This window comes from Fibroporia radiculosa (assembly GCF_000313525.1).
Source record: "Fibroporia radiculosa TFFH 294 genomic supercontigs, scaffold12417, whole genome shotgun sequence".
NCBI classification, from domain to species: Eukaryota; Fungi; Basidiomycota; class Agaricomycetes; order Polyporales; family Fibroporiaceae; genus Fibroporia; species Fibroporia radiculosa.
In genome coordinates, this window is record NW_012133475.1 from 10433 (window position 1) to 23687 (window position 13255).

The following is a 13255-nucleotide window of genomic DNA, read 5'->3' on the forward strand; positions in this document are numbered from 1 at the left end:
GTCATGGCTGAGCAGGCGGCATCAGTGGGCTCTGGTGGCTCTGTCGTGCTGGCACTGAGCGAGACGCTCCGCCCGCGCATCACGCTCCCCGCCCGGAATCTCACACTGTCCGAGCTCCAGAGGCTGAAGCGGCAGTTCGTCACCGTGCACAAGAAGGCTATCACACTGGGCACGACGGAGAAGGGAGCGGTTGACTGGAGCGAGGAAAGCGTAGCGGAGAAGTTTTCCTCGTATCTCGAAGAGAACTTGAAGCCCTAGCTCCGAGAACGTGTGTGTGTGCTAAGTGCTTGGCGCAGGAACTGTATTCGCTGCCGGTGGTGACTTGTAGTGGTGAGGTAAGTTGAAGAACTACCTCAAGCCGCTTGATACGGGTGTGTCGATGGCAAATTCGAGTCGCCGCAAAAATCAAGTACGCTGTGTCAGTCCACGGTTGTCGTGGTGGCCGCAGCTTCGATCAGACAGTATGGGTAGAGATCATATCACCCGGCCTATGCAACTATCGGGCCATTCAATTGTGCAAATTGATCGGTTTGTTCCGTTGAGCTTGAGAACGCGCTTGTTCGGACGGAGTATTCAATCCGAGTGGGTACCTTGAGATGAGATTCCCTTCAACGTGCCAAGTTTACTGAGCCCAGTATACGGATGGTGACTGTTGAACAAGCTGACAGGCACTGATTTCTTGTGACACGAGTTAGTACATACGCTGCTAAATGATGCGCAATTCGTGGGTACAAGCAGCATGGAGCACGTAACAACCGGCAGGATCATAAGGTCAACGTCCATGCGAAAGATTCAATATTGCTGTAGGGTATCACCGATATTATTTATTATGATAAATACTCACGTCCGTGTCTCACTGCCCTGAACCACTCACGACATCACACGCCCCGGCCACCGCGTTCCCGCGCGATAGGCAAGAATAATTTCCAGAGGATTACCACATGCGTGTTGAGGCAGGGGGGAAGTCGTTCGCCATACGGAGCATAGACACTTGGCCCGACAAGCTCGACCACTGCGCCGGAACGTCAGCAAAGTCGTGGAGCAGAGAAGCAGAGAAGCAGACGCACTCCATTCCCGATGAACACCTGAGCCCTCTGCCCGATCAGCACGTCCACCGCTTGCTTCACATACTCCTGCTCTGGGTTCACGAGCAGCTCCCGGCTGTTTGTGACGCTGTCCCAGCTCCATGCACGCTGCAGCGCGCGCTCGAGGTCCGCCACCCATTCTCCAGGAGCGTTCGTCATGATGTAGGCATTGCGCAGACCGCGTCCGGCGTCGGTGTTCCGCACCTCTTCTATCTTCTTCACGATGTCGTCGATTTCGGGATAGCACCGGATACGGTACCGCTCTTCTTTCAGAGAAGGTGCCAAGTCCCTGGGAACGCCGTCCTCGTCTGGCATGGAGGGGAATGCGTTGTAGCCAAAAAACCGTGCTTGCCACTCTGCGATGCGCTTGCAGTGTCGAACAAAGTCCCCTCTCCGGATGTGTAGGACGAGCAAGCCAGGGATGACAGTGTAGCGCTGCGCATTGGATACGGTGTGTGGAAGCGAGGACAGGTACGGCTCGATCCCAGTCGAAGGCGCAAAGAGCTCGCGGTTCGTGTCGAAACCTAGCTCCACCAGCGAGGACCATCCAAATTCCGTCATTATGGGTGATTGCGAGAAGGACGGCCACACATCCAAGAGCCGTTTAGCGTCCTGCATAACCCTTCACCAGCCCTCAGTAATAGACAGTGAGTGGGCATACCGATATGCGCACCATAGTTCAAATACCTGCCGCGGGTTCTTCTCCACTTCCACACAGGGATCCTCTATCTTGTCGAGCAGCTCGACCCACTTTTCTACTAGGGATGCAGCGGTGGTCTCCACGTCACCGAAGGATTCTATCACATCTTCGACTTTAATCACCGTTGGTTCTGGACAGACCTGGTCCCAGTATTCTTTCATGATGGCCCGTGGGGCCTCGACGTCAGCGAGAAATGCGTCTCCGACGGCCGGACCTAACTTGACGGATTTAAAAAAACCGACAGCAAAATAACGACAGGTAGGCACGACCTTTGATCAAGGCTGTGAGCGGTATCCTTGTGGGGATAGGTTTCAGGTTGTATACTGTGTAGTCCGCGACACCCTCCTTCCAGGTGTAATTAGTAAACACGAGGCTTGATTGCTGCTGAGTACGTTGAGGACGAGATGAAAGAAAAACTCACGAACGATTAGCGCGATATGCTAAGTAAGAGTTCAAGAGATGCTCCTGCATGACATTTCCCCATCCATTTCCTGAACGCGAGAGAGTCACGAAGTGGCTCAGAGAGCCTGGACATTATCTCACCTTGCATGTGGTTGGCTAACCATAGATACTTTACCTGTGGTGGGTTGGAGGACGTTGATTGAAACTGGTTGTGTTGTGGCAACGCTAGCTCATGTTGATGGAATCTCGAGTAGAGAGGTGGTAGTTTTGACTCCTTGGAGAGAGAGCGGAGCAATGAAGCAGGAATTCCAACGAGACCTTTGAGAAACAACAAGACCCATAGTCCGATGAGGGCTGCGAAAATGAGAGCAACTCCAGCGATGATAGCGATTCTAGTATGACGTCGATTAAAGCCCGAAGTTTTCCTAGTGGATGGGAGGTCAGAACGTGACGGTAAAAGCTCGTAGTAAAAAGTCCTGAAGGGTCGCAGATGCGGCAAGTATCGCATGTTGTATCGGTTACTTGGTGGTCAGAACGGGGCGGGAAAATACACGCACCCGTACAGACAGTATATCACTCTAACAGCACCGAGTTTCCCAACAGCGGTGGCTCAAATCTTCGGTTGTCTCGGCATAGCCTTCTATTTTCAGCGTGATCGCAATCTCATATTCGATGCGCCGCTTGAGACCGTCCTGGAGACGACAAGTGGTGTCGGATAGCGGGTATCATGATCCGTTGACAAATGTTTCGAGGCTCATTGGTGTCCCCGCAGCGACACCGGAATGAAATGGATGCTGTACTTACGGCTGGTGAACACACCATGCTCGTCCGCAGCACATAGCAAGAGAAGGCGCCCAAAGGCTTCCCGGTTTGGTCTGGCAGAAGACACGCGGGCCAATGTCGCTGCATTGTCGTTACGGACGTTACTTATTTATAACACGATTGGGCCAAGAGTTAATTCACCTGCGCGGTTACCGACGATATAATGTCTGTGGACTTCACAGTTTAGTGTCATCTTGGACTGCCACATGCTTGTTCGAACACACCGCTACTGTTGCTACTTCAAGCTGGTGCTCGCAGCATGAAGCTTAAGCGGCTAAGAACCGTTAGGCGAGGCTTGAGCAGTGTGTGAGTTTGCCAAGCCTGACTCTGTACAGCCATGGCGTGGTTGAGTACAGACTTTGTTATCTCAAAGGATGAGCTAATTGAACGTGCGACCGTGCATGACCGGTGACGGCGGCGCTAATTTACTGACCTTGATTTGACTTGGTCGTGTCTTTCAAGCCCAGTGCTATTGAGATATCGACGATTTCTCAAACTACTCTTGCAAGAGTCTGGGAATATATATATATATATACGCAGCCTAGCACTTTGACAAGACCTTTTAGAGCAGGAACTTAGCGGCGGCGAGGATGGCAAGAGACTCGATACACTTGAGGTGTAGTGGGGCTGCCGTGAGCGAAGACTGAGTTGTGGTCCTGCAGGCAACGCACAACATTCAAGCTGCGTCAGTATAAGACTTGCATTATCTGCAGTCATTCTCATCATCCACTCACCATTTTCTTTAGAAAAGGCATCGGAAAGGCGCCAACTGAATTGAGTAAGTCTTTCCTCTCTTGTAAAATGGACCTTTCTCCACTGGAGAAATGGCCATTTCTCTGTTGTGATCCAGACAAGAGCGATCCATCAATGAGATGGGCATGGTGGCGTTCGGGTGACGCCCAGTGTTCCACTGATTCTAGATCTCGGAGGACACCCGGACCCCGGCTCAATCACTACTGGTGGCAGATTCCGCATCCACACCCTGACCAGATATTTCTGGGAGCTGTTTCAACGTACTACTTTCACTGGATCGCAAATAGTATTATCAAGTGGAACAGTTCAATGAGATATGAAGTGCAGCGGTTTATTCAGTTGGTGCGTCGTATATATCAATCAACGATGATAGAGATTGATTGAATGATTATGAACCAGTAACAGTTCCAGTTCCCGTGAAAAGACTGTATAACCAATATCTGATGTATTCTTGAGCTCGTATGGGTCTCACGAACGACAATGGTTCACGCGACGTCTGTCTGCAGAAGGTGGTGAGACACTGCAACCGATGCTTCTTCGTTACGAGCAAATCATTATGAAGTATTCTCCATCGATTGCATTGCTCCAGTTGTTGATCGAGCGGATGCGTAGTCAGAAACCGAAAATTTCCATTGACTGGGCTCAAAGTCCGATGTGTTTCAAGTGGGAACGCAAAGATCATCATGGAATGCGTCACGTCGGCATTATAGGTATTTCCGGCTTTGGTGGTCTTGAGGATGCGTTTGGACAACACTTCGTCGGGACTCGGGAGAGCAGATGCGTTGACTCATCTATCCGTATACTGCCCAGTTCCTAGCACAGAACCCACGATGGGTTCTCGATTGCAGAAAAACAATCTACTAACATATGAACTCAAAGCCACTAAGTCTTGGGTTCAAGATCGGCACAGTCACGCACGGTGCAGCAAATTTCTTCTGGATGTGATAGAGGTCCTTCATTCGACACCGCAGACATGTCTTTTTCTCGCTCGTAGCCATTCAGTCCTTCGCTTCGAGTTTGGTAGCTTGTTATATATCTACGATGCTTCTCAGAGCGTTATGTACTTCACTCTGACCGTCACTTCAATTTGGCTGGCTAGAAGATCTTTTCGCCCCCCTCTGAGTATGCTCCCAGAATTATTTCGGTAGCTTTCCGCAGCAGTCCAGTCGGTTTCTTGCTTTGAATTCTATTCTCTTCGAAGCCACATGGAAATCTAGGAATATCCGGACTCGGAAGCATGTTGGGGGATGGTCGCCTCATTGTCACGTGCGGTAGAACATTCCGGGCGCCAGTGGTTTCCAACAATCGCGTCCTTGGAGATTCACTGTGATTTCGCCTCGCCCGTCCCACATGGCAGTTTCCCTGCTATGCGCGCTCGTGAGTTGCCGTCGAGCACGAGGGGAGGAGGATCATAACTACGACAGCACACTTCTGCAAGATCTGCACCCAAAAAGGTCAAAATAAGAGAAGAGTAACGATTCTTCTGATAACTCACAGGATTTTGCGTAGACTTCGACTTGCCGGGATTATTGCTTGATTCGCGTGGTGGCAAATATCCCCATTTTTGGCCATGATTGGTACGCGCTCCATAGATGTGATGCAAACCTGCCTTGCGTATGAGAGTGTGAAGACTAGTCCACCTGCGCAGAAAAAACATAGTGCATGTGATCTGGGACTGCTGCTCCGAGTCAGTGGGGGCCAAGAATGGAGAAAAAGTAACTCCCACAGGCCTTGCCAGGACTCGAACCTGGGTTTTGAGAAATCGGCTATCAGAATCTCAAGTGATAAGACCGCTACACTACAAGGCCCATACATAACTTTTTGGATGCAAATTATATATGCTGATGTGACGGCCGTTCCGGCATCTTGCGCTCGGTCTGTATTGCAACTGTGTTGAGCCACCACTTTGTGAGTGCGCGAGCTGTGGTCGTGCAATCGCGTTCTCGACAACGAGAAGGATAGGTGAGTATCACGAAAGATATTCTCAGGCTCGTGTTACGTTGATTGTTCTGGCCGTCCGAAAGGCTTAGATAAGTAGCCGCTGCAAGCACAGGACGCTCTGCGGAGGGCTGTAACCGCGGTCATGCTCGATGACTGCGCTGAACCCTCCCCACATTCTCATCGCCCGTAATTCGCGAGGCCAAGGTGGTGCCAATCCTTCTGCGTCCCTCTCCTCGCCCGCAGAGACGCATGCTGCCGCTGCGGGCATCTTGGGCTCCGCCGGCTCCCCACCGCGCTACCTCGAAGAGGAATCCGACGAAATGCTGTCCGCCCTGAGCCTCGACAGCGACTTCGAGATAGATCCCACGTTTACCGAAACGAACCCCTTTCCCGGAACCATCAAGATTATCGTCGAATCTATTGCGTTCTGGTGAGTTTCTGTGCGATGCGCCTTCCGTTGAATAGCTGAATCTTAAGTCCCTGGCTGTTGCCGGCAAAGGGCGCACAAGGAAGTCCTTTACTTTGCTTCGTCATTCTTCCAGGCTGCACTTAGCGGCGCGTGGGCGGAGACGGGCAGGCCGCAGTCTGTGTCTTCCGTCATCACGATCTCCCAGCAGCCCACCGTTCGCGGTGGCCCGTCCAAACTAGAAGCATCGCCTCAAATGACATTTGCGCGCGCCGAATCAGACATGGACGTTGAAGATGTCTGCATTGACTCCGATCTCGACACGTTCGAGGATGGCCCGGTTGGTAGAGAAAATGCAAGGGAGACCAGTCTGACTAAGTTAGAGGGTGCGAGTGCGCCCTCGTCGAATGAAACGTCTCCGGTGAGGAGCAAGGGAAAACAAAAGTATGCGGTATCTCGGAGTCAGGCGAAGCACCATAGAAAGAAGAAAAGGCCTGACGCTGTAATCTTGCTGAAAGAGGAGAGGGTATGTGGCGATCCAACTCACCGCGCCCTCGTTCGTGAGCTCACATGAGCGCGCAGGCGAGCACTTTTCACGACTTCCTCAAATATGTCTATCCACAGTGGGTGTTCCATTCGTCCTTGAGCTCCCTTCTCTCTGATACGTAACTGTTAGTCTCGCCTGCACGATAACATGGAATAATGTGGAGGGGCTGCTCAATATCGCACACAGGTTACATGTGTCTGCGCTCGAGGAAGAGTGCCTCACGTTTTTGATCACACATGCCGCTGGGCGCCCGCTCAAGGCCATGAGTATCGCTGAGCTGTTTGAAAGAGAAGACCTCTACTGCGAAGCTAGCCGCTTTGTGCTCGATAACCCGGAAGGTTGGTCAGAGCAGGAGCTCAATTCGCTCAGCAAAGAGACCCTGCTGAAACTTGAGAAACGGTATCTTGTGATCGTGCGTATCACGTCCGCATACTGAAGCAAGATTTTGCTAGTCGTACCTGGTTCCTAGAGCGTGTACTCAAGCTCGGGCTGGTACAGGTCGCGAAGGAATACCAATGCGTCCGTCCTATGCGCTCGTTCTAGCCGCTGAGTCCCTCATGACCTTACAGTGCGCTACGTGCCCTGACCCGCCCACTTGTGCCCGGCTGCTCGAGGAGAAGTGGCAGCAAGCGTACCGTGCGGTAAACCGTTTCGGTGTGGATCGGATCTCGATGGCGCTCCCTTACATCGCTCGCTAACCATCCGTTTTCCTTTAGGCCCTTGCCAGCCATCCATGGTTTTTCGCTACCTACGCACGTTGGAGGGCATCAGCCCGCCACTATCGCTGACCCACCTGAGCTGCCAAACGACTGCAAAAGCGTTTATCGCAACATGTTTGTGTGTTTCATGAGGTTTCTGTTCTTGCTAACCGGCTTGTTGCCAGTATTTGACAGGATGTTTTCACTTGGTCTTCGCGGAAGTGGGACGGACATTGTGCCCTTAGGTACTCTAGGTACCCGGGTGGCTGCAGTATCTACTGGCCCGAGGCGCCATTTTCTCTTCTGCACTCTCAAGAACGAGCAGCCTCCACGCGGGAAGCGTTCGCGGGAGTTAGTTTAACGGGAGTTGGTGAGAGATTATATGTATTGTTTCATCTGTCTAGCTCACAAATGCTCCCGACGGGATGGATCTCAAATAGCTGTAATAATGTAGCAATGTGGCCAGTGTAGGGGAAAATGCAGGGGGATACATAATCATAAAGCGACAGGGTATGTTTGTGCGGTAATATATACGTAGCAGTTGTTTGGCAGTACAAGATGGGCGAGAATGAGCGGGTGGAAAAATCCGCTATATAACCGGCGAGATGCCAAAGACGCGACCAGGAACCTGACAGAAGGAACGAAGGTGAGGTACACGGATCAAAGCTTGATCTATGAGTTACAGAACGAATATGGAAGCATTAAAGATAGTGAGCCCAAATCCTTATGAATCGATCGAAGGAGGATGCTCGAACACGGTCAGCGCGTTCTCGATGAGCCATTCTACGCAGATGGTGGTATCTCCCATGTCTCCGAACTCGGTGACGGAGTCCCCTGATCTCATCAGAGTGGCTGCATAAAGAAATGTAAGTGGTAGATCTAATCTGTCAGACGAAAGACTTACGTCCAAAGACAACGCCTAAGTTTCGGGCATGCATGAGATTTTCGTCGCTGTGTTGACTCACTCTAATAGACGGTGTCAGTGTACGTGTAAAAACGACCTTGTCAACCTACCTGCTCAGGTGCAGCATCAATGCACGAGCTGTGAAATAATGCTCTTTTGGCAGCTCGTTTACGACCGAGATGAGCGCTTCGTGCCTCGCCGCAGGGTCCCGAATGCCCACCGCGGCAGTGAACTTAGAGTGAAGTGTGTATGTGAGCAGCGGGTTCGGAAGGGACCTGAAGTAAGACTTGAGGACAGAGGTCACACTGGAGATGTCGTTGAACCGCTCGGTATCCAACAGATCAAACGAGTGATAATCTCCGCGTTCAAAAAGTTGCGTAATCAACTTGGATTGGCCCGAGCCTCCAGTCTTCCGATATACACCTTCCAAATCCAGTGCTAATGGAATCAAGCAAGTCAGTGTCAGTGACAATGCCTGCACGGTTGACAAATACGCCTACCAAGGGCATCAACAGCCTCAATGCATTTTTCAACGATGATGGGGATAAGACGTGGGCCATCTTTCGACTCAGCCCGGACTTGCTCGATCAGATCGCGTCCGAACATGGAGGGGGCTAATAGCGTAATGTCAGATTATGTTCGTAAAACTAGCAAGTCACCACGAACGTAGAGGTGGTGCAGGCAATGAATCTTCGCGGCCATGCTGAGGAGTGCATGACTGATGAACTTGCTGCATACATCGTGTGTGTACGGCGATGCTACAATCTATTCATAACATCAGCTCGTGCCCAGATCGAAAACAAGCCAATGGGTAGACTTACTTGTACACCGCAGCTGAGACCCCCACATCTTGTCGCTACAGTGATCGCATCGCGCAGGACGCAGTACACTGATCTGATGAAAGGCGTGCTCTGACCGACCTTTAGGTTTGGAATTATCAGACCAAAGCGCATGGACATTTTCTTTCGGTGTTCGATGTCCGGCCCACTTCATGAACTTCCCCGGCTTGAATTGGGGTCCTGGAGCGTCTATATGCTCCGTTTTGGATACTTTAACGAACTTCGACTCTCCTGACTCTTCGGTCAATGCAATTGTCGACGACGTCACAGAGGACGAGAAGTTCTGTATATGCCTAGACTTGTCGTAGGTAGTATCAGATTCCTCTTGGGAGCCATTCTCGTGTTTGGAGGCATCCAGGCCAGCAGCCTCCAATCGACGCACATACTGAGCGTTCAACTGAGCGAGTTCCTCGTTACGTGCGTTCAGAACCGTCGTTTCCTCTAAGAAAGCATCCCGAGACGCCTTCAGCTCTGTAATCTCTCGCAGTAATGCCTCACGCTGTTCTGTAAGGGGTAGAAGCTCATGCTGATATTGGCTTTTGATGTTGTCAAACCGCATAGACAGGGCTCGAGTAACGGCGACGGCACCGTCTTCACTATTCACAGCAGTGCTTGAACTGAAAAAAGGGGTTTTTAGAACTCGTCAGCAGTCGAGTGACAATGATGTTACCTTTTGGATGCTGATAGCTGCTCTACCTCTGCGAAAGCCAAGTCCCGTTCTACCTTGAGTTTAGAAAGCGATTCTCCTAAGCTCGAAAGATTGTTGCTCAACTCTTGCGACAGCTGTTTTTGGGCTTCTTGACGCTTAGTATCGGCAGAGATGGCCGAAAGCCTGACCGCTTGACCTGACAACAATACTCGCAAACGAGTGACTTCCGCCTCAGCATCCCGCCGGGCTTTCAGTTCTCGGTCGTACTCTACCTGCGCGACCGTAAGTCCGTCCATGTACTGCTGACTTGTTCTCTGGTGGCATATCAATCAACCGTGCGTCGCGGACACCGAGGCGTACAAACGCACCTTCATTCCATCAAGCCTGTACCGCAGTGTACTGCTTTCGTCCTGATGTTGGTCGAGTAATCTCAACAAGGTTTGCGCAAGATCCATTTCAAGGGTAACATGCGTAGATTGATGTTCCGCTGCGAAAAAAACTTGGTTTTCCAGCTGTCGCCTGGACTCTGGTAGATCAATGCGAGCGGTTTCTGGACTATTGTTATCGGCTGAGGTTACGGTGATGCGCGCCCTACTTTGCACAAGTGAACCAAGGGAATCTCGGCGTTCAGACGCAGTGTCCGAAGAAAGCCCCTGGTGCGCAACGGAAGACTGGGGAGAAATGGGAGATTGAATAACGGAAGGATTGGAAGATACGTCATTCGATACCCTCCTCGACCCTTCCTTGTTACTATCCCAACTGGCTCTGGTTGTAGGCACGGCGGGGAATTTCGCAAAGATGTCTTCGTTGAGCGTTGACGAGACGGAATCTAGCGTCGTCAAAGAGTCATTAATGTTCGCGGACATTCTACGTGAACGAATGTCATCCGATCCCTTGACAGGAGTCTCGTCGACGTGAGTATCAGATGTATCTGTGATGGTAATGGCGCTCCTTGGTGTCATAGGCTGCATAGAATCCGTTTCTGACACAGCAAAAGAAGCAGGAGAGATGACACTAAAGTCCAGCTTCCGCCCACCATCCTCTGTAGCCTCTGCAAGTTGCTCTAACTTCAAAACATTGCCACCTACTGACTTCAGAAGCTCCGAGAAATCCGTGCCACCCATTGAGATCCGTATAGGCGGGAGAGCAGGAGCAATAAAAGTCGCGTGAGATGTCCGTTCCACCGGCGAGGACTCTGGTGAATAAGAATGACCATCTTCACTATCTATATGGCTCATTTCAGAGGAATCTCGGCTGACATCCGCTGTGTCCAGTCGTAGAATTGGAGGACGGGCACTAGACTTGGCGGTTCCAGGATCTTTGGGCGGTAAGGCAGGGGGCGGGTCATGATAATGCTCAAGCACTTCGGCCATTGCATCATTCTCTGATTCAGCTTCGGTATCCGTCTCACTTTCAATTCCGTGTGGAACATCGACCCGATGAGAAGGCGAAGTTGGTGTATTGGCATTCGATGCGCGAGTTGGCAGTTCTAGTTCGGGGCCCGATGTACTTGACGATTTGCTGTTCCGGAGTGGACGCACCGAGTGCGTTGTTGAATGGACCCTGTTGTCAAATGACTTCTGCGCTAGAACTTTGTTGCCGAAAGGCAGATTGAGACTTGGCGGACGATGGCCATCCGCTCCAAGCCGTCGATGGTCTTTCCGAGCTGATTCATGGCTGTAGCCAGGAGACGGACTCTGCGAAGAGGGTTGATTGGACCTTTCTGCACGACTGACAGGACGCGAGGAGAGTCGATCTTGAGCAGAATGAGGTCGAGTGGGTGTTTGTTCCAACTCTTGAACATGTAAGGGAAGATGGGCGGTGGATGATCCTGACCTGGAACGTTCGACCTGTTGACTGTCGAAAGGCGTTGGGCCGCGTAGGGAGGATGGCGTTGAGGGACTGGATGACGAAGAGAAACGAGAGAGATTAGGGATCTCTGTGTTATCAGCCATAGCAGGTGGTGAGATTGTCAGTCCATTGGAGAAATAATCTCGCCGAGGAGAGGACGGGTGAGGCGATTCACGCGCTTCCGCTGGTACTGAGGCAGGAGAGACGGAATCTGGAATAGGTGATGTCAAGGTACTGCTGAAAGCATGGGCCGTGACAGGATTTATTGAGCGCCGCTTGTCCTTACGGGATGTCTCCCCGCTGGGTACAGTGAGGCCTCCAGTGCCAAGAGTGCTGGTGCTGCTCCCGCCGCCAGCAACATTCAAGGAATATATGCTGGGACTAGGTCGTAGTTGAAAGTTTGATGGGCGAGCTCCACCATCAAAGCTCTTCCTCGTTTGCAAGGGCCTCTCCGAACCGTTGGACATGTTTGGCACGTTCAAAGAATCCATGCGCGTAGTCGGATGCTGCACCCCATGGGCCTGGTCTACAGCCAGCGAAGACGAGTCTATGGAAGCGGCACGTGGGGAGGGCGGAGGGAGGTCCGTAGTTGGGATCATCACAGATTTCTTGGAAATCGACAGCGGCGCAATTGACGAGTCTCGAGTCGTAGTGATAGATGGCATCTGTGCATGGCCTGGCCTGTCCGCGACGATGGACGCAGCTCCCTTCTGGGAAGCATTGGACGTTGGTGGCATGCCATTGGTAGAGGAAGCACTAACTGGCCCTGTAGCTGAACGCTCCGAGAGTGACTGACCTTCAGACGGTAATCTCTTTGGCGCTGGCGACTGAGAGTTTCTCGACTAACGCATAATAAGAATGAAGACTGTTGTTCATAAGCATAAACTCTTACTCTGGGCGATTGCTGCGGAAGTACCCCATCCTCTCGCAATTTATGTATATCAGCCAGAACAGGTAAAGCGGCAGCGGCTCTCTCTCTCTCCCGTTCCCTTTCCTTCTCCCTTTCTCGCTGTCGTTGCGCATGACGTCGACTTCGCGCGACACGCTCGTTGTGACAATTCATGCAGTATATCCCCTGGCTCGTCTTGGCGAAAACCAGCTCGTCGATTCGATTCTTGCATACTTTGCATTTGAAACAATGCGCGTGATAAGAGTCGTCGCCTGTCATGATTGCCTCGTCTAGAATGGGCTGTTTGCAAATATTGCAGCTGTATGAGCAATTTGCGCAAATAGGAGAACCGTCTGACAACAGCAGGAGGTTGGTATCTGCAGAGACCTGGTTCCCACACTTGGCGCATTTGAAGCAATCGACGTGAAAGAAAGATTGGCTGTATAAAAGGAAACAAGTTCAGCTGGGCTACCCCCAATACCACAGGACATAGGAGCCAAAAGAAGTGCTCAACCATCGAGTACGACGAAGTGTGCACCCCGTGTGCGACAGTATCTAACATGATAACAGCGAGTAAAAACTCACCCGAATGCCACTACCACTCCTCCATTCTCATCCACGACAGACTTCTTACATCCGGGGCAAATACGGTTCTCGGTGAGCAGGGCCGGATCAGCAGCAGGGCTACCAGAGATATCGAGGCGAGGATCATTGGAGATGTTGGGCATGGGAGCTGCGTTAGATTGTGAAGCCGCTCGTATACGCTGCG

General features: G+C 51.5%; 3 protein-coding genes across 3 annotated transcripts; 1 reads left to right on the forward strand and 2 right to left on the reverse strand.

Annotated features, from left to right (window-relative positions):
• Positions 1-934: 934 nt before the first annotated feature.
• Positions 935-1946, reverse strand: FIBRA_07266 (uncharacterized protein; the record flags this gene model as incomplete). The annotated part of the gene is made up of 3 exons (XM_012328953.1): positions 935-1012; positions 1068-1707; positions 1759-1946. 3 exons carry the CDS (start codon positions 1944-1946, stop codon positions 935-937), a joined length of 906 nt encoding a protein of 301 aa, XP_012184343.1.
• A 3906-nt stretch (positions 1947-5852) lies between these two features.
• Positions 5853-7715, forward strand: FIBRA_07267 (uncharacterized protein; the record flags this gene model as incomplete). Its single annotated transcript, XM_012328954.1, has 8 exons — positions 5853-6133; positions 6203-6635; positions 6692-6732; positions 6786-7055; positions 7109-7175; positions 7226-7310; positions 7373-7489; positions 7540-7715. 8 exons carry the CDS (start codon positions 5853-5855, stop codon positions 7713-7715), a joined length of 1470 nt encoding a protein of 489 aa, XP_012184344.1.
• A 363-nt stretch (positions 7716-8078) lies between these two features.
• FIBRA_07268 (uncharacterized protein) lies at positions 8079-13214 on the reverse strand (the record flags this gene model as incomplete). Its single annotated transcript, XM_012328955.1, has 12 exons — positions 8079-8206; positions 8259-8320; positions 8369-8696; positions 8759-8872; positions 8925-8961; positions 8997-9023; positions 9080-9114; positions 9179-9714; positions 9768-10060; positions 10115-12439; positions 12490-12925; positions 13072-13214. 12 exons carry the CDS (start codon positions 13212-13214, stop codon positions 8079-8081), a joined length of 4464 nt encoding a protein of 1487 aa, XP_012184345.1.
• Positions 13215-13255: the final 41 nt, after the last annotated feature.